This window comes from Moschus berezovskii, chromosome 6 (genome assembly GCF_049115385.1).
Source record: "Moschus berezovskii isolate FMDL1 chromosome 6, NW_MosBer_1.0, whole genome shotgun sequence".
Taxonomy (NCBI): Eukaryota; Metazoa; Chordata; class Mammalia; order Artiodactyla; family Moschidae; genus Moschus; species Moschus berezovskii.
In genome coordinates this window covers 123,799,187-123,817,520 of record NC_142465.1, presented here as the reverse complement: position 1 = coordinate 123,817,520, position 18,334 = coordinate 123,799,187, and the positions used below count along the sequence as shown (strand labels likewise).

The 18,334-nt window shown below is 48.4% G+C and overlaps 1 protein-coding gene across 1 annotated transcript; it reads right to left on the bottom strand.

Moving 5' to 3' along the window:
* Positions 1-7,747: 7,747 nt before the first annotated feature.
* Positions 7,748-17,732, bottom strand: ACR (acrosin). The gene is made up of 5 exons (XM_055396739.2): positions 17,662-17,732; positions 16,487-16,693; positions 15,986-16,269; positions 8,814-8,959; positions 7,748-8,287 (listed from the first exon to the last, which is right to left on the bottom strand). Exons 1-5 carry the CDS (start codon positions 17,727-17,729, stop codon positions 7,748-7,750), a joined length of 1,245 nt encoding a protein of 414 aa, XP_055252714.1. The 5' UTR covers positions 17,730-17,732.
* Between the last annotated feature and the right edge of the window lie 602 nt (positions 17,733-18,334).

Genomic DNA, 18,334 nt, shown 5'->3' with positions numbered 1-18,334 from the left:
CGGAGTTTTTGGAGGTAGAGAGTTAGTCATTCTGTAACTACTCAATTATTTATTCTTACTTCTCTTTATCTAGGAAAAGAATAAACAGGTTAATTAAGTTCTTTACAGGTTAGAGGGGAGCAGAAATGGGCAAAAGAACTGCTTCCACATTTGTTTTTCAAATGTCTTCAGACAAGCAGGACAAAACCAAAGGTTTCTGTGCAGAGACGTGCACATCACCCAACCAGAGTGATGCTGCCTACTGAAAGAAGTATCGGAGAAACTCACTGGGGCTCTTTAATTAATCAAGTAATCAATAGTCGATCTAAGAAAGAAAGGGGCAATTTTACTTGGGCCAATTTCAGGATTATAACCCAGGAGAGAGTCTTTCAGAAAACTCTGAAAGCTGTTCTGCCTACTAGAGGTCAAAGAACAGTTATATACATTTTTGAGACTAAGGGTTATATATCAGGTGACATGTTCATAGTTTACACAATCCAGATCTGCCTGTACCAGGCAGTAGTGGGTCAGCGTGACTCTTTACAAGATTAAGAAAGAAGGTTCTCACCAAGGAGGCCTGGCTAATGCAGCACACACCAAAGGGGAGGGAGATGCCCAGACTGGGGGAAAGTTTAATCTTCTTTCTTGTCTTACAACAAAATGTGAATTTTATTTCATCACTCTGATTAAAGATGTATTGAGCCCAGTAAGAATAAACCGGCCTGGCACCCCTTTTAGGTGTGAACCAGTTAGTCGCTGCTTTCACTGGCACAGGGGACAGAGCAACAGGGACGCCTGGACCTCGGGTCAGCATCCTGTCTCTTATCTCATCTGACTGAGTGTCTCCTTTCATGTTATTTTATTCAGTTTTGGCCAACTAACTAAACTGTGTAAATTTGAAATGAAATGATCTGGAGGGAAATTATTTAAACTTTTCATAATCTTGAACAAAAGTCACTACATTTGAAGTATCATAATAACATGTTGTTCTTCCTTTAATAAAAACATAACAATACAAAAGTGAGTTTCCTAACTAAAGTATGATTAAGCTTACTTTCAGTCTTGTAATTGTGTATAGCACACTTTAAAAGAGGTATGTGTTATGTGTAATTGCAGAGTTAGTTAAGGAAATTAATCCAGTTAGCAATTGATGCTTTTGAACTATGGTGTTGGAGAAGACTTTTGAGAGTCACTTGGACTGCAAGGAGATCCAACCAGTCCATCCTTAAGGAAATCAGTCCTGAATATTCATTGGAAGGACTTGATGCTAAAGCTGAAGCACCAAAACTTTGGCCACCTGATGCGAAGAGCTGACTTATTGGTAAAAATCCTAATACTGGGAAAACTGAAGGCAGGAGGAGAAGGGGACGACAGAGGATGAGATGGCTGGATGGCATCACCAACTCATTTGACATGACTTAGAGCAAGCTCCGGAATTTGGTGACGGACAGGGAAGCCTGGCATGCTGCAGTCCTTGGGGTCACAAAGAATCAAACAAGACTGAGCAACTGAACTAACTGATTGGCAAGAAAATAGCACTGTTCCAGGATCACTGTGGAAACGTGTTAATGTTGCATCACAGGTATTTATTTACAACTGAGGATGTCCACAGTAGGGCATTCAGCATGTCTCTGTGTGGTTCAGCACCATATAGCACCAATGCAAAGCTGCATATGGTCACCCCGCTTATTTAACTCACATGCAGAGTACAGCATGAGGAACGCTGGGCTGGATGAAGCACAAGCTGGAATCAAGATTGCCGGAAGAAATATCAATAACCTCAGACATGCAGATGACACTACCCTTATGGCAGAAAGTGAAGAGGAAATAAAAAGCCTCTTGATGAAAGTGAAAGAGGAAAGTGAAAAAGTTGGCTTGAAACTCAACATTCAGAAAACAAAGATCATGGCATCTGGTCCCATCACTTCATGGCAACTAGATGGGGAAACAGTGGAAACAGTGAGAGACTTTATTTTTTCAGGCTCCAAAATCACTGCAGATGGTGACTGCAGCCATGAAATTAAAAGATCCTTCTTGAAAGAAAAGTTATGACCAACCTAGACCACATATTAAAAAGCAGAGACATTACTTTGCCAACAAAGTTCCGTCTAGTCAAGGCTATGGTTTTTCCAGTAGTCATGGATGGATGTAAGAGTTGGACTGTGAAGAAAGGTGAGCCCCAAAGAATTGATGCTTTTGAAGTGGTGTTGGAGAAGACTCCTGAGAGTCCCTTGGACTGCAAGGAGATCCAACCAGCCCATCCTAAAGGAAATCAGTCCTGAATATTCACTGGAAGGACTGATGCTGAAGCTGAAACTGCAATACTTTGACCTGATGCGAAGAACTGCCTCACTGGAAAAGACCCTGATGCTGGGAAAGATTGAAGGCAGGAGGAGAAAGGGTCAACAGAGGATGAGATGGCTGGATGGCATCACTGACTCGATGGACATGAGTTTGAGCAAGCTCTGGGAGCTGGTGATGGACAGGGAGGCCTGGCGTGCTGCAGTCCATGGGGTCACAAAGAGTCGGACACGACTGAGCGACTGAACTGAACTGAACTGACATAAGTGCTCAACACTTGGCTCACAGGACAAATTCAATACCCAGGCCAGCCAGGATAGACAAGCTGTAGCTAGCAAGTCCAAGCCTTGTTTTGTTTATATTTTTCTCTAGGAATGACACCACGGGAATGAATGTGTTCTCCTTGATTGTGCACATCAGAACTCAACTTTCTGGAATTTGGGGAAAAGGAATAATGAATGGGGCAAGATCGAAGCATACCTTAGAAAGGAACAGTGAAAACAAACAACAGAAAGGTCAGTAAGGCCATACAGGATATGCTTCTTGAGAAGGGTAAACCTACAACCACCCAAAGGCAGGGACAGGCAGACTGTGGGCAAGTTGTTGACTTGTGCTTATTTGTTACTATAAGAGCAGGTAGTGAGTCAGTTGTTGTCCTTTGTTAGCAATCATTAGAGAGAGACCTAGCTTTAGGAGGTGGTGTTTTTGTAGCTCGGTCGCATAGCCGTGTTCGACTCTCGGCCGCCTCGTGGACGGCAGCGTGCCAGGCTTCCCTGTCCTTCGCCATCTCCCAGAGTTCCCACGGTCGGCGATGCCGTCCAGCCATCTCATTCTCTGTCATCCCCTTCTCCTCCTGCCCCCAGTCGTTCCCAGGATCTTTTCTAGTGTGTCAGCTCTTCGCATCACTTGGGCAAATGATTGGACCTTCAGCATCAGCAACGGTCCTTCCAATGACTATTCAGGGTGGGGTGGGTCTCCTCTGGGAGGTCGGGAATTACGAATCCAGTCCCTGCTGGCATGTCGTCTCTTAGGGTCCTATAGGAGCTCGGAAGGAGATTTAGGAGAAATAAAAAGGAATGAACTACAGATTGTAAAATAAGATCTCTGAGAAAAAGATAAAAAAGTTAGACCATTTTGCTGTGGAGAGGAAAAAGCTGTAGATGTGGTTTCATGTCTTGTTATTGAGACTTCTATTAAAGGACTCAAAGTAAGAAATAATTTAAGCTGTGCTCTATCTCCATTGAGGACAGAAAATGAGGGAATCAGTATCTATTTTACTGGGGGAGAAAAAAAGCGTGAAAATTTGAGATTTAACAAGCGGGAATTGCCATGAAGTCTTCTATTTGAAGTCTTTTTTATTTTAAAGACAATAAAAAATTAAGAACTTTCCTGGTTGTCCAGTGGTTAGGAATCCGGCTTCCAATACAGGGGACACAGGTTCAATCCCTGGCTGGGAAGCTGGGACCCCACAGGCCCCAGGGCGACGAAGCCTGCCTGCCGCAACTGCTGAGCCCGCGCGCCACAGCTGAGCGCTGACGGAGTCAGAAACAAATGAATAATTTTTTAAAACAGCAAGCAGAGCATTTTAAACCTTAAGAAACATCCGGATGACTTTTGAAGGTCCCTTCAACACTTGCTTTTTTAAAACTCATGTGGGAACAAAGATGTTATAAAGAGCACTGGACGTATGAATAAACTTTTAGCTCCATACCTAGAAGAATTAACCCATAAAACAGGTGTGTGTAGTTTGTGTAGTAAACGCATGAGCGTAGGGAATTGAGACCTGCTTGGATATTATTTTTAATTTAACGTGGCAAATTGAGACCTGAACGCCATTTTCCTCACCTTGAAAAATGTAGAGCACTGGAAGGACACCTGAGGATTTAGTTTTAAATATAAAGTGTTATTTGGATGTAGTAACATCCACAGACAGAGGTTCCAAGAGGTTGGATATTTTGGAATAAGAAATGGACTTCTCATTTCTTAAGCAGGTTGCTTCTGAAATTAGTGTTGTACTATGAACTGTTCCTAACATTATTTCTTTCCGTTTTCCATTGATGTCTGTAAAGCTTGAAAAATCCGAATTCTGCTTGGATATATTTATTTTATGCCTTTTTCTACCTACCTCTTTCCCTAGGAGTCCTTCCATATTTTGCTCTAGTATCAAGAGTTATTGCCCTATTACATTACTGATAACAAATCTTAGCTGTGATCCTTTAGAATGCTTTAAACTTATTGATAGACTACATTTTTTTGTGGGAAAAACTCCGCAAATGAAATACTACTACACATCTCTCAGAACGCCTAAAATTAGAAGGACTGATCATACTGAGAGAGTAAACTTAGGCAGGTTAATAAGGAATACAAGCCTAAGGCCCCTTTAAGGAGGAGGTAAACATTCTTTTTCACATTCTTTGCCTTAGACAAGTAGGCCTTGTAGGCAACAGTATCTCTTGTTCAAAGGCATGCTTTTTTTTTTTTAACTTTATATGTTATGGGAAAAGCTCTGGGTAAAAACTTCCACAGCCTTGAGCTCGGAGTTTACCTGTTCCGTCTGACTAATCTCATGCTGATGTCATCCCAGGATGTATGTTACAGGAAAGGGTTTGAATAAAATTCTCACAACCTTGAAATATTTTTCATCTATTCTCAGCAACTAGTTGAGAAGTATAAACCACTTAAACTAGTGAAGCGGGGACTCTCCTGTCCCCTTCTGATGTCTATGTCAAAGGCTTTTTCTGTCACTTTCACTTTAAATAAAATCTACAGAAATACCCACAAAACTCTAAGTGACCAAGAATGTCTTTGGTCCCAGAGTTAAATCTTCTCTTTCAGAGACCACAAATCCAGTGACACCGTTTACCATTCGCCACTAAGCTATCAAGACCAGGTGTTGGCGAGGAACTCAAGAACTGAAACTCTCTCCCACTGCTGGCGGAATGTGAAATGTTTAAACCATTTTGAAAAAACACTTTGGCAGTGTTTTAAAATGCTAAGCATACACCTACCATAAGATGCAGCCATTCCACACACACTCAGCCAAGAGCTATGAAAGCACATGTCCACCCAAGGACTTGTATACAAATGCACATCGCTGCTTTATTTCACATGACCAGACAGCCACCAACAATGAATAGGAAAACTGTGGTATAGCTGTATGATGAAAAGGCCAGCAATAAAAAGGAGTAAACTGCTGAACACACTGCCATATAGATGCATCTCAACATGAATTGTGCTGAATGAAGCTAGACAAAAAGAACTACTTGATGTGTGATTCCATTTGTATAAAGTCTTTAGAAATGCAACTTAAGCCATAATGAGAAAAAACAAATTGGAGACAGTCTGGAGCCAGGGAGGAAAGGGTTGGAGGGATTACAAGGTCCCACAAGGAAACTTTGGGGAGTGATGGATATGTTCACTACATTGATTGCACTGCCGCCTTTGGGGGTATAGTCATAGAGCGCAGCTTACACCTGTCATACCACCCAGCCATTCCACTCTGAAAGCACGTCTCCACGCAAAGACTCATCTGTAACCAGAGGGGGTCATTGATGATTCTTTACCAAGAATGGAGTTTCTTCAGAAAACATCAATAAGCTAGCTTCTGCTTCTTGATCATATTAAAAATGAACTACCTCCATTTTTTACACTCCCATTTAAAATCTACCACAATTATATTCATTGGTTCATTCAGCTTTTTCTTTGTAAATATTAGATTTCATGTACCGATCAAATCCACAGTTAGAACTTCCGCCCCTTTACATCTGTGATGCCTGACGTGCCTGGTTTTCCAGCGTCTGGCTTTTGCCCTGTGCAGGCTTAGCCATTGTTGAATCCTTTTCTGCTATTCTTCCTAGCAATAAGCTTCATTACAAATTCTAACTTTTGAGAATATCGGTCATTTGCCTGACAGTCCCGTAAGGAAGTGAGCATATTCCTCAGATGCCTGAACCCCCTTTCGTGGTTCTGCACACAGCTGTTCCGTTTCCTCCCTGCTCCTCCTGTCCCTGTGCAGAGGCTTCTGCTCCAGAATCTGTGAGCCATTCTCAGGGCTAGAGTGTCCACAGGAACATGAAGGCAGATCAAAGAGTCTCACTTCACTTATAAACAGCTTCATTCATAATTTTAAAAATGAAAATTTAAGCATCGATTAGGTTGGCAAGGATTGATGAATGTGCTGTGAACCAGTGTCGGCTTAGATGTGGGGAAATGTGTTGAAACACTAGAAGTCCCCTCTGGGACACCACCGGCTCATGAATGCCCCCGTTGTGGAGCGCAGTTAGAGACGGGGTCCCCGTGTGCTATATGGAAGTGTCTGCATTTGATAAATGGAAAAGGAAGTCAAAGAGTGATATGAGCAAGGAAAAGAGAAGAAGGGGATCAGGTTATATTCACGTGCATGAGAAGCTTGCACAAGGCATACGAGAACCCACCCTGGACTCTGCAGGCTCCCGTCAGAGTGTGCCTTGAGCTTAGCCCTGTCTCTCCAGGAAGGAGACCCAAGTGTCAGCTGCAGATCACAGACCCAGGGGAAAATTTTCCACCTCAAGGAGGAGAGAAGTAACAAACTAAGGACAGATTCCTCGCATGGGTCTGTCTCTCTGCACCCGGAGAGCATGGCCTCCAGCAGACTTGGACGGACATCCTTCATGTTCAGTCAGCTCACTGCAAGGGAGCTGTGCGGCCCCTTGACTTAATATGCAGAGACACCAGCATTTAATAATTACCTGGACTATATGACCCCAGGTCATCTTGTTCTAGTTAAAAACCGCAACTGACATTGTCAACTACAAACTGGCACTTGCCATCCACCTCTACAAGAATGAACTCAGGTGCCACTCCAGCCACTGACTTTCAACACCCTCTGAAAGGAGCTCGGGTGGAAAGCAGAAATGAGGCTCTTGGTGCTCCAGGAAAACTAACAGGACAGGTCTTCAGACAGATATTTTCAGGAGCTGGCTTTATGAACCCAATTCTTCAATCTCCTCATATCTAGAAAAGCACTAAAATCCTTCAGGATAAGGTCTGCTCCTCATGAGTAGCAGTAATCTTCAAGAGACCAGCAGAAACCTCTAAAAAAAACGTGCTTGGTTGCATGTACGGACCCTTCACCAAAAATCTCACATTTACTGACCTTCCCCTGCCGCCTCTTTGGAGCAGTGTCTCAGAGCTATCTGAAGTGCCGTTTCTCATGCTAGAGTCTTCATTTTGCCCCAAATAAAACTTAACTCACAACTCATGTTGTGCAATTTTTCTTTTAAGTCAACATCATTAATACAATACAAGGGTGAATGGAGGCAGGGTAGATTTGATGAGGGATTAAGTTGGGGAGGTGAGCATATACGAAGAAGTCCAGAAAGCATCTCTTAGTGTATATATATTTATATTTGTATTTATATCCATTTATTTCATCTTTTTTTCCCTCAGGAGTGAGGGCTTCACTGGGTCCATTGAGAATGGGTTCAGATCAGGAGAAGGCATGTTGTTCTGGAAGCTCTGTGATTTCCATTTCATAATTGCTCTTTTCGTTAAGAAAGGTCTTTCCCTTCAAGACCTCTATGAGCTGCTGCAGTCGCTTGGCAAAGGAGAGTGCCTGGGGAGGCCTAGTGGAAGGCTGCGGCGGGGGTGGTCGTGGGGGTCGGGGGGTCGGTGGGACTGAGGGTCGGGGGCTTGAGGGACGTGGGGATTGGGCCACGTCAATAGCTTGCTGAGAGGGAGGTGGTCGAGGAACGTGTTGGAAGAACCAAGGTGGGCGAACAGAAGGCTGAGAGGAGCCAGGGCTCGCTTGGGCTAGTGGAGTAGAAGCAGGGGCAGCGGTGGGCAGCTGAGCCATGTGCACCGCGTTGGGGCCTATCTTGGAGGCAATCCAGTTCAGATAGGACCAGGTAGACGTGTAGACTCCGGGGCGCTTAGCTCGGGCACAGCCTACCCCCCAGCTTGTGATTCCCACGACCACATAGCTGTCTTCCACGCTGTCTCTGCACATGAGAGGGCCGCCGCTGTCCCCCTGCCCAGAAGGACACAGAAGTCACGCTCGGCCTGAGCCACTTTCCCTGCCCAGAAGGGCCAGAGCCTCTGGGGGGGGGGTAATTTCTGCAGTCACATAGTCTCCTGCTGCCATGAACACATGCAGTTATGGCAGAGTTTGAGGTGCTGCCAACAAGTTCTTTGGGGCTGTGAGAAGGGTAGAGATTTCCTTGAGGTTTCGTGCACTGATAGGGAAGCCAGACAAACCCAAGCGTCTGTGTGCATGGTTTTACACGGGTACACGAGTGTGTGTACAAGTGGATCTGACCCTTTTGCATTCTGGAGAAGAGAGGGAAACATTCTCTTCTGGGCAGTGTGTGGATGATATGACCGCTGTGTGAGGGCGGAAGAAAGCTCTAAATATGGTGACTGAGCCTTTGCTGGGCAGCTTATGCGTGTCACCACCCAAGCGCAGAGTGACTGCTGACAGCGGAAGACAGGACCAGGGAGGTTTGCTCAGGGACCCACAAAGGACATGTCCACGAGCGCACCCGGCGGAGAGTTACCTGGCACGTGTCGATCTTGCCTGCAGGGTACCCTGCGCACACGTTGGTGGAACGGATGCGCCCATTGTACCACCTGGTCGAGTTACACACGTCGAGGTCGATAAGGTCCACACGCGCCTCCTGCAGTACAGGCGATGTCCTGCGGGCTGCAGCCGGGCGACTCAGTGGTCAGGAAGGCAGAGGACGTCTTTTGGGAGAGCCCTGCCTTCCTCCCTCCGCTGAGCCCTCCACGGCCCGAAATGCTCCACGTGAACTGAAGACCCACGGAAGCCTATGCTCCTGGCCTCTCCTTATCCACTCTGGACGGAAAGAGAACGCAGCTGGAAGAGCAGCTGCAAGGCTTGGGAGATGGGACTGGAGGGGAGAGGACGGAGGGGGACTGTGGCCAGATGACAGACGGGGGCAGCGGAGGCAGCGCAGCGTCCGGCACGTTAAGGGTGGAAGCTGGCTTGTGGCAGCTCGCCATGACATTAACAACTGTAACAAGGGCAGGCTGAGCACTTACTTTGAGTCCCACAGGCTTCATCTCACTCATACCTCACAGGCACTGCATGAGTTACAAACTGTTGTTCCCCTTTTCTCCAATCAGGAGACTGGAATAGCACTTCCCAAGGTCACAGTAGGGAACCCTGGACTCACATCAAGGGTTTTCCTCTCTAGACTCAAGTCCAAGACACACCTTTCATTCCGGCTATACGTCATCCCCTGTATTCCATCCTCCACTCAGCTGTGGACGGGACCCGCAGGACTTGGGCTGATGAATCCCTCCATGTGCCTTAGATCTTTATTCAGATATGGAGGCAACAGACCTATGGTGGTGCCTCCACACACAGGCAGACCTGTCAGGGGCACAGGTGGTTGAAATGACCGCTGAGGCCAGGTCAGAACTTCCTTTATAGCCTCAGATGCTTGGCCATGATCAGGGGTCAAGAAAACCCCAACCTGCACTGTGGCTGGAGCAGCCGACATTGCATCTGGCTTGGAGCCCAAGCCCAAGGCCAGGTACTAAAAGATGATGCTGTGAAAGTGCTGCACTCAATGCGAGCAAATTTGGAAAACTTAGCAGTAGCCACAGGACTGGAAAAGGTCAGTTCTCATTCCAGTCCCAAAGAAAGGCAATGCCAAAGAATGTTCAAACTACTGCACAATCACACTCATCTCACACGCTAGCAAAGTAATGCTCAAAATACTCCAAGCCAGGCTTCAGCAATACGTGAACCATGAACTTCCAGATGTTCAAGCTGGATTTAGAAAAGGGAGAGGAACCAGAGATCAAATTGCCAACATCCGTTGGATCATACAAAAAGCAAGAGAATTCCGGAAAAACATCTACTTCTGCTTTATTGACTATGCCAAACCTGTTGACTGTGTGGATCATAACAAACTGGAAAATTCTGAAAGAGATGGGAATACCAGACCACCTGACTTGCCTCCTGAAAAATCAAGGTCAAGATATGCAGGTCAAGAAGCAACAGTTAGAACTGGACATGGAACAACAGACTAGTTCCAATTTGGGAAAGGAGTATGTTAAGGCTGTATATTGTCACCCTGCTTATTTAACTTATATACAGAGTTCAGTTCGGTTCAGTCGCTCAGTCGTGTCTGACTCTTTGGGACCCCATGAATCACAGCACACCAGGCCTCCCTGTCCATCACCAACTCCTGGAGTTCACTCAAACTCATGTCCATCGAGTCGATGATGCCATCCAGCCATCTCATTCTCTGTCGTCCCCTTCTCCTCCTGCCCCCAATCCCTCCCACCATCAGAGTCTTTTCCAGGGAGTCAACTCTTCGCATGAGGTGGCCAAAGTATTGGAGTTTCAGCTTTAGCATCAGTCCTTCCAATGAACACCCAGGACTGATCTCCTTTAGAATGGACTGGTTGGATCTCCTTGCAGTACAAGGGACGCTCAAGAGTCTTCTTCAGCACCACAATTCAAAAGCATCAATTCTTTAGTGATTAGCTTTCTTCACAGTCCAACTCTCACATCCATACATGACCACAGGAAAAACCATAGCCTTGACTAGACGGACCTCTGTTGGCTTTTTAATATGTTCTGCTTTTTAATATGCTATCTAGGTTGGTCATAACTTTCCTTCCAAGGAGTAGGCTGCAATCAGCATCTGCAGTGATTTTGGAGCCCCAAAAAATAAAGTCTGACACTGTTTCCACTGTTTCCCCATCGATTTCCCATGAAGTGATGGGACCAGATGCCATGATCTTAGTTTTCTGGATGTTGAGCTTCAAGCCAACTTTTTCACTCTCCTCTTTCACTTTCATCAAGAGGCTTTTTAGTTTCTCTTCACTTTCTGCCATAAGGGTGGTGTCATCTGCACATCTGAGGTTATTGATATTTCTCCCGGCAATCTTGATTGCAGCCTGTGCTTCTTCCAGCCCAGTGTTCCTCATGATGTACTCTGCATATCAGTTAAATAAGCAGGGTGACAATATACAACCTTGATGTACTCCTTTTCCTATTTGGAACCAGTCTGTTGTTCCATGTCCAGTTCTAACTATTGCTTCCTGACCTGCATACAGGTTTCTCAAGAGGCAGGTCAGGTGGTATACAGAGTAGATCATGTGAAATCCCAGGCTGGATGAAGCACAAGCTGGAATTAAGATTGCTGGGAGAAATATCAGTAACCTCAGATATGCAGATGACAACACCCTTATGGCAGAAATTGTAGAAGAACTAAAGAACCTCTTGATGAGAGTGAAAAAGTTGGCTTGAAACTCAAGATTCAAAAAACGAAGATCATGGCATCTGGTCCCATCACTTCATGGCAAATAGATGGGGAAACAATGGAAAAAGTGGCAGACTATTTTCCTGGGCTCCAAAATCACTACAGATGGTGACTGCAGCCATGAAATTAAAAGACGCTTGCTCCTTGGAAGAAAAACTATGACCAACCTAGACAGCAAATTAAAAAGCAGAGACATTGCTTGACCAACAAAGGTCCATCTAGTCAAAGCTACGGTTTTTCCAGTGGTCACGTATGGATGTGAGAGTTGGACCATAAGGAAAGCTGAGTGCCAAAGAATTGATGCTTTTGAACTGTGGTGTTGGAGAAGACTCCTGAGAGTCCCTTGGACTGCAAGGAGATCCAACCAGTCCATCCTAAAGAAAATCAGTCCTGAATATTCATTGGAAGGACTGATGCTGAAGCTGAAACTCCAATACTTTGGCCACCTGATGCGAAGAACTGACTCATTGGACAAGACCTCAATGCTGGAAAAGATTGAAAGCAGGAGGAGAAGGGGACAACAGAGGATGAGATGGTTGGATGGCATCACTGACTCAATGGACATGAGTTTGAGCAAGCTCTGGAAGTTGGTGATGGACAGGGAAGCCTGGCGTGCTGGAGTCCATGGGGTCGCAAAGAGTCAGACACCACTGAGAAACTGAACTGCCCTGAACTGGAGCCCAAGAGCCAAGGCAACTGTACCCTCTGAATCACGTGGTCCCACAGGCAGGAGAATCCCAACAGCCCCGCCACAGCAGCCCAGTCACTGCGCAGTGGGTTTGAACACTGTGTGCAGTACAGGTGGGAAGGGGCAGACTTGGAGCATAAGGCCAGCAAGGAAGCCCATGGAGCACCATGGCTGGGGAGGGCACCAGCAAGCATTCGGTGGATGGCTGAACGCATGTCTGCAAGGCTTCAGTTATGTTCCCAACCTCCTTAGCACCCCCCTTTTCCTTCCCATCTAAGCAGCAGTGAGGGCTTCATACATTCCCTGCCCTTTAGGTACAGGTAACATGGAACAAGAAAATCAGAGACACCAAGGGAACATTTCGTGCAGAGATGGGCTCAATAAAGGACAGAAATGGTGTGGACCTAACAGAAGCAGAAGATATTAAGAAGAAGTGGCAAGAATACACAGAAGAACTGTACAAAAAAGATCTTCACGACCAAGATAATCACGATGGTGTGATCACTCATCTAGAGCCAGACATCTTGGAATGTGAAGTCAAGTGGGCCTTAGAAAGCATCACTACGAACAAAGCTAGTGGAGGTGATGGAATTCCAGTTGAGCTATTTCAAATCCTGAAAGATGATGCTGTGAAAGTGCTGCATTCAATATGCCAGCAAATTTGGAAAACTCAGCAGTGGCCACAGGACTGGAAAAGGTCAGTCTTCATTCCAATCCCAAAGAAAGGCAATGCCAAAGAATGCTCAAACTACCGCACAATTGCACTCATCTCACACGCTAGTAAAGTCATGCTCAAAATTCTCCAAGTCAGGCTTCAGCAATACGTGAACCGTGAACTTCCAGATGTTCAAGCTGGTTTTAGAAAAGGCAGAGGAAAAAGAAATCAAATTGCCAACATCCCCTGGATCATGGAGAAAGCAAGAGAGTTCCAGAAAAACATCTATTTCTGCTTCATTGACTATGCCAAAGCCTTTGACTCTGTGGATCACAATAAACTGGAAAATTCTGAAAGAGATGGGAATACCAGACCACCTGACCTGCCTCTTGAGAAACCTGTATGCAGGTCAGGAAGCAAAAGTTATAACTGGACATGGAACAACAGACTGGTTCCAAATAGGAAAAGGAGTACATCAAGGTTGTATATTGTCACCCTGCTTATTTAACTGATATGCAGAGTACATCATGAGGAACACTGGGCTGGAAGAAGCACAAACTGCAATCAAGATTGCCGGGAGAAATATCAATAACCTCAGATATGTAGATGACACCACCCTTATGGCAGAAAGTGAAGAGAAACTAAAAAGCCTCTTGATGAAAGTGAAAGAGGAGAGTGAAAAAGTTGGCTTGAAGCTCAACATCCAGAAAACTAAGATCATGGCATCTGGTCCCATCACTTCATGGGAAATCAATGGGGTAACAGTGGAAACAGTGTCAGACTTTATTTTGGGGGGCTCCAAAATCACTGCGGATGCTGATTGCAGCCATGAAATTAAAAGACGCTTACTCCTTGGAAGGAAAGTTATGACCAACCTAGATAGCATATTAAAAAGCAGAACATATTAAAAAGCCAACAAAGGTCCGTCTAGTCAAGGCTATGGTTTTTCCAGTGGTCATGTATGGATGTGAGAGTTGGACTGTGATGAAAGCTGATCGCTGAAGAATTGATGCTTTTGAACTGTGGTGTTGGAGAAGACTCTTGAGCGTCCCTTGAACTGCAAGGAGATCCAACCAGTCCATTCTAAAGGAGATCAGTCCTGGGTGTTCATTGGGAGGACTGATGCTAAAGCTGAAGCTCCAACACTTTGGCCACCTCATGCGAAGAGTTGACTCACTGGGAAAGACTCTGATGATGGGAGGGATTGGGGGCAGGAGGAGAAGGGGATGACAGAGAATGAGATGGCTGGATGGCATCACCGACTGGATGGAGGTGAGTTTGAGTGAACTCCGGGAGTTGGTGATAGACAGGGAGGCCTGCCGTGCTGTGATTCATGGGGTCCCAAAGAATCGGACACGACTGAGCGACTGAAGTGAACTGAACTGAACATGGAACTGACAAACACAAGCCTGGCTTGTTGGCCATTAAGGTGACCCTTTAAATCTATGGCAGAGCCTACAGCCCTGAAAGCCATGCAATTCATTGTTAAGAGACAGGTGGCCTGAAACAGAAAAGAGTTTTCTCGATCTCGCACCTTGGCTTTAAATATCAAGTGCCAAAAAAAGCCTGCTGAGACTAAAAGTCTAATGGAAAAAGAGACCGATTCCCAAAAGTACTCTTCCAGCCCTAAAGCATCTGAGTTCAAGGAAGAGGTAGGTCAAGATAAAGAAAGGTCAGAAGGAGTATCACAGGAGCCTGGGGGTTTAAGACTTGACCCTGGGAGACCCAGGTTCAGTCGCTGGGCTGGAAGATCTCCTGGAGAAGGGAATGACTACCCACTCCAGTATTCTTGCCGGGAGAATTCCAGGGACAGAGGAGCCTCGCGGGCTACAGTCCAGAGGGCCCCAAAGAGTCAGACACAACTGAGCGACTAAACACTTTCACTTTTTAGGGGATGGGTTTGCATAAACAAACAAACAAAAAAGGATAGAAACTGCATTAAATTTAAGGTGATTCTAGAACAAAGAGGCCTTATGTGACACCCAGGATATAGATGGGAGCCTACAATTCTCCTGACCAAAAGGACAGCAGAGGTGGGGTTGAGGGGTTGTTGGATGGAGACTCTGAGATCAGCCTCCCAGGGACTGCAAGAACGCCCGACAGCTGAGGACAAGGTTGGACAGGTGGACAGAGCAGGGCAGCGGGTGGAGCAGGAAGAAAGTATGTGCTTGCTCTGGGAGCCACGGCAAAGCCACAGACACCAGCAGCCAGACAGAGGCTGACACCCCAGGCCAGGGAAGAGGCTGTGAGATACGCTTCCCCTCAGGCGGCGCAGGTAGCAGTCCTACCAGAAACCAAAATCAACTCTGAGAGAGGAGAGGAGAAGACACAAAAAAACACTGATGTTTAAACCCCAAATGACTGATCTGCCTTGAATCAGGAGGCCCACATTTTCCATCAATGAGCAGAGGAGGCTGAGCGCTAAGTCAAGTCCAATCACACGTTCACACCCCTGACACGACTGGTGGAGATTCACGTGCCCACCTACGGGAAGCTGAAAGCACAGCTCACATACGAGACCTGTTCTACTCGATCTTGCCCCACTGGCAGAAGCTTGCTGCCCAGGCTGCTCACCCGCACAAAGTGACGCCCAGCAGCAGCGCCTGCCGTGGGCTACAGAGGACGCCCGCAGTGACAGCTGGGTGGGACTGACGGACAGGGTGGGGGCAGAGAGTCGCAGAGCTTGGAGACCATGTGACCTGGCCCTTCCATTTACAGATGGGAAAACTGAGGCACGGAGAGGGAAATCCCATCCAGAGCCCTTCTCCACATGCTGCCTGCCTCACAGCACGACCCCCCACTTCCAGAGGCAGCCCTGGAGCTCCAGGCCCAGCCTTGACCCCTCTCCAAAGATGCCGAGGCGCTCTTCTGGGCCTGCCGCCCAGCCAGCCCTGGAGGCCACACCAGCCACTGGCGAGGGGCCCTGGACGCGGAGCTTCACCCTCAGTTTCTCTGGCTGTGAAAGCGGACAGTTACAGGATCCACTCGCAGCACGGGGCTGCACGGGTAGGGCTCAGGCAGGCATCAACATATTTCCCCTTCACCTAAGACCATAGCAAGGGGGTTTGCCCCGCCCGCACTCACCGTTCTCCTGTAAGAATCCCCAGCCAGCCACCCAGCATGTCTGGGGAACTCTGGGTGGGCCTGCCCTAAACTGAGGCAGGCAGCCTGGTCCAATGAAGTGCCCACAGGGAACAGGAGGGGTGATCTTCATGAGAGCAATGTCGTTGGCCTCTGAGCTTGCAGAGTATCTCTCATGAATGATGATTTTCTCAACATATCTCTCCTGCAGAGGCGGCTTCACCGGCTTATTGCTCCCCCACTCAACTTCCTTAGCTCCAAAGATCAGCCTCCAGTCGGTCACTTTTCTGTGGGCACAGAGGTAAGCCAGGTCACACTGGCTGCGGACTGGCTGGTGACCATGACCCTCGGAGGGCCCCATCCCCAGCAGGTCCGGGTCAACCCCGCAGTCTGGTTGCCACTAGGCCCAGAGCCTCAGGGACCTTTGGCACTGAGACCCTTGGAGAATGCCCGGTTCTGAGAAGAGCCTTTCTGAAGACCCCTTCTGCGAGTTTCCACACGTACTTTTTGATCCTGAAGCAGTGAGCAGCAGTGAGCAGCCAGTGGGCGTTCAGCAGGGAGCCCCCGCACACGTGGTACCGCCGGTTGTTGTGGTACGTGAAGATCTGGAGGCTGACCATCCAGGGCCAGGACCCGTGGGAGGCATCTTGCCCACCGACGATCCGCATGCCCCCCTGCCGGTTCTGCCTGAACCGTATCCCACAGGGGCCACTGAGGAGAGACGACGGGCACGGTTCAAGTCAAGGCCAGCCCGGCACCTCCGCAGCAGGGGAGAGGGGCCTGAGGCTGGTCACAGGGGGAGCAGCCGTGGGGTCCTGGGCCAGCAGGGGCAGCCCCAGGGTGGGGGTCCAGGGGGGCACAGTTGAGCAGCGGTGCTGGGGGCCGTGCTGGGACAGGCGGCCAGGGGCCCTGGGAAATGTTCGGAGGGGGGAGTTTCTCGGGTCTTGTGGTCACACAGCGGGGATAGAGGGGCCACAGGCAGCTAGGACAGACCCAGGGCCCTAGCAGTATGGGAGATCGCTGGGCAGGAGCGGGAGCTAATGTGGGCGTGGACGGGGTGATCCTGGTGGAGGCTCAGGAAGGAGTCAGAGGGGCTCGGAGCTGCAGGGCTGGGCTGGGTGGCGGCAGGAGGAGAGCAGGGCCGGTGGAAGTGACCCGGGGGAGGCATGCGGGGCGGGGCGGAGGTGGACGTTCCAGGCTCTGTGTTGCTGGTGAGAAGGAGGGAGTTTCTGGGATTGCAGGGCACCTTGGGGGCTTGGGAGTCTACACACGGAGTGGGGGTCCCTGAGGTGCTACATGAGGACGCCCTGAGATCTCTGGGGGTCAGCACAGGGCTGGGGGGGGGCGGTGGGTCTGCAGGACTCAGTGATCAAGAGGCAGTGAAGCCGGTCACTGGTTGGGTGGGGTGGGGGTGGAAACTGACCTGTGCTTTGCGGAAGCCCCAGAGTTCCTCTCGGGAGGAAGCTTTAGATGCCAGAGGCCCTGGGGGCTCCAGGCTGAGGACGGTGGGAGCAGGGAAGGTCCGAATTGGCAGTGTGGGGCGCAGGTGCTGTGAGACCCGGGGGATGCTAAGGCCCCAGCCTGGCTTCCTGCAGAGCCCAGACAGAGGGAGTCTGGACGAGGTCTGTTGCTCAGAAGACACTCTCCCCCCCCCCCCCACCAAGTTGTCTGACACTTACTCACACGTGGTGTTATCTCTGGCGACCACAGATACTGCCAAGACCAGCAGAACGGCAGTTGGCAGCATCTCTGCCAAACTCCTGCCCCAGCCAGGCCTGGAAGCCCAGTGACCTCACAAAGCTTCATGGCCTTCCGACCAATCAGCAGGGTGACGTCCCACCCCCACCCTCCAGAAATCAGGCCAGGCGGTTCACACTGGAGCGACTTCCCGATGTCTTGCACAGCCTCCCCCAGCCCTCATGCAAACTGTAACCACGGTCCCATTCCGACTCACAGACCGCGGGGCAGCTCAGCCCCTCTGTGAGCAGACGGGCCAGCACATCAGCAACTCAAGGGAGCCGGGCTCTACAGGCTGACAGACCTTAACCCTGCAGGAGGCAAACTCTTTCCCTCTTCCACGGGCGTGCTTTCAGCGCACTTTCTGAAGACCATTTGACGTTCCCCAGCTGAGAACTACGGAGCCCACTTTCTGCCTCGTATCTTCTAGCTGGACGTCTCCAGGTCTCCTTTCCGGGACCTGAGCAGAGCAGAAAACTGTCTGCTGTACCTGAGTGTCATGAAATAATGCTGCTTCTCATTGTCAGGAGACAGCGTCTCGTATCCCAGAACAGAAAAATGCTCACCTCACCTTACCTGGATGTTAAAAAGTTCTACCTTCCCTGCAAGAGCGTG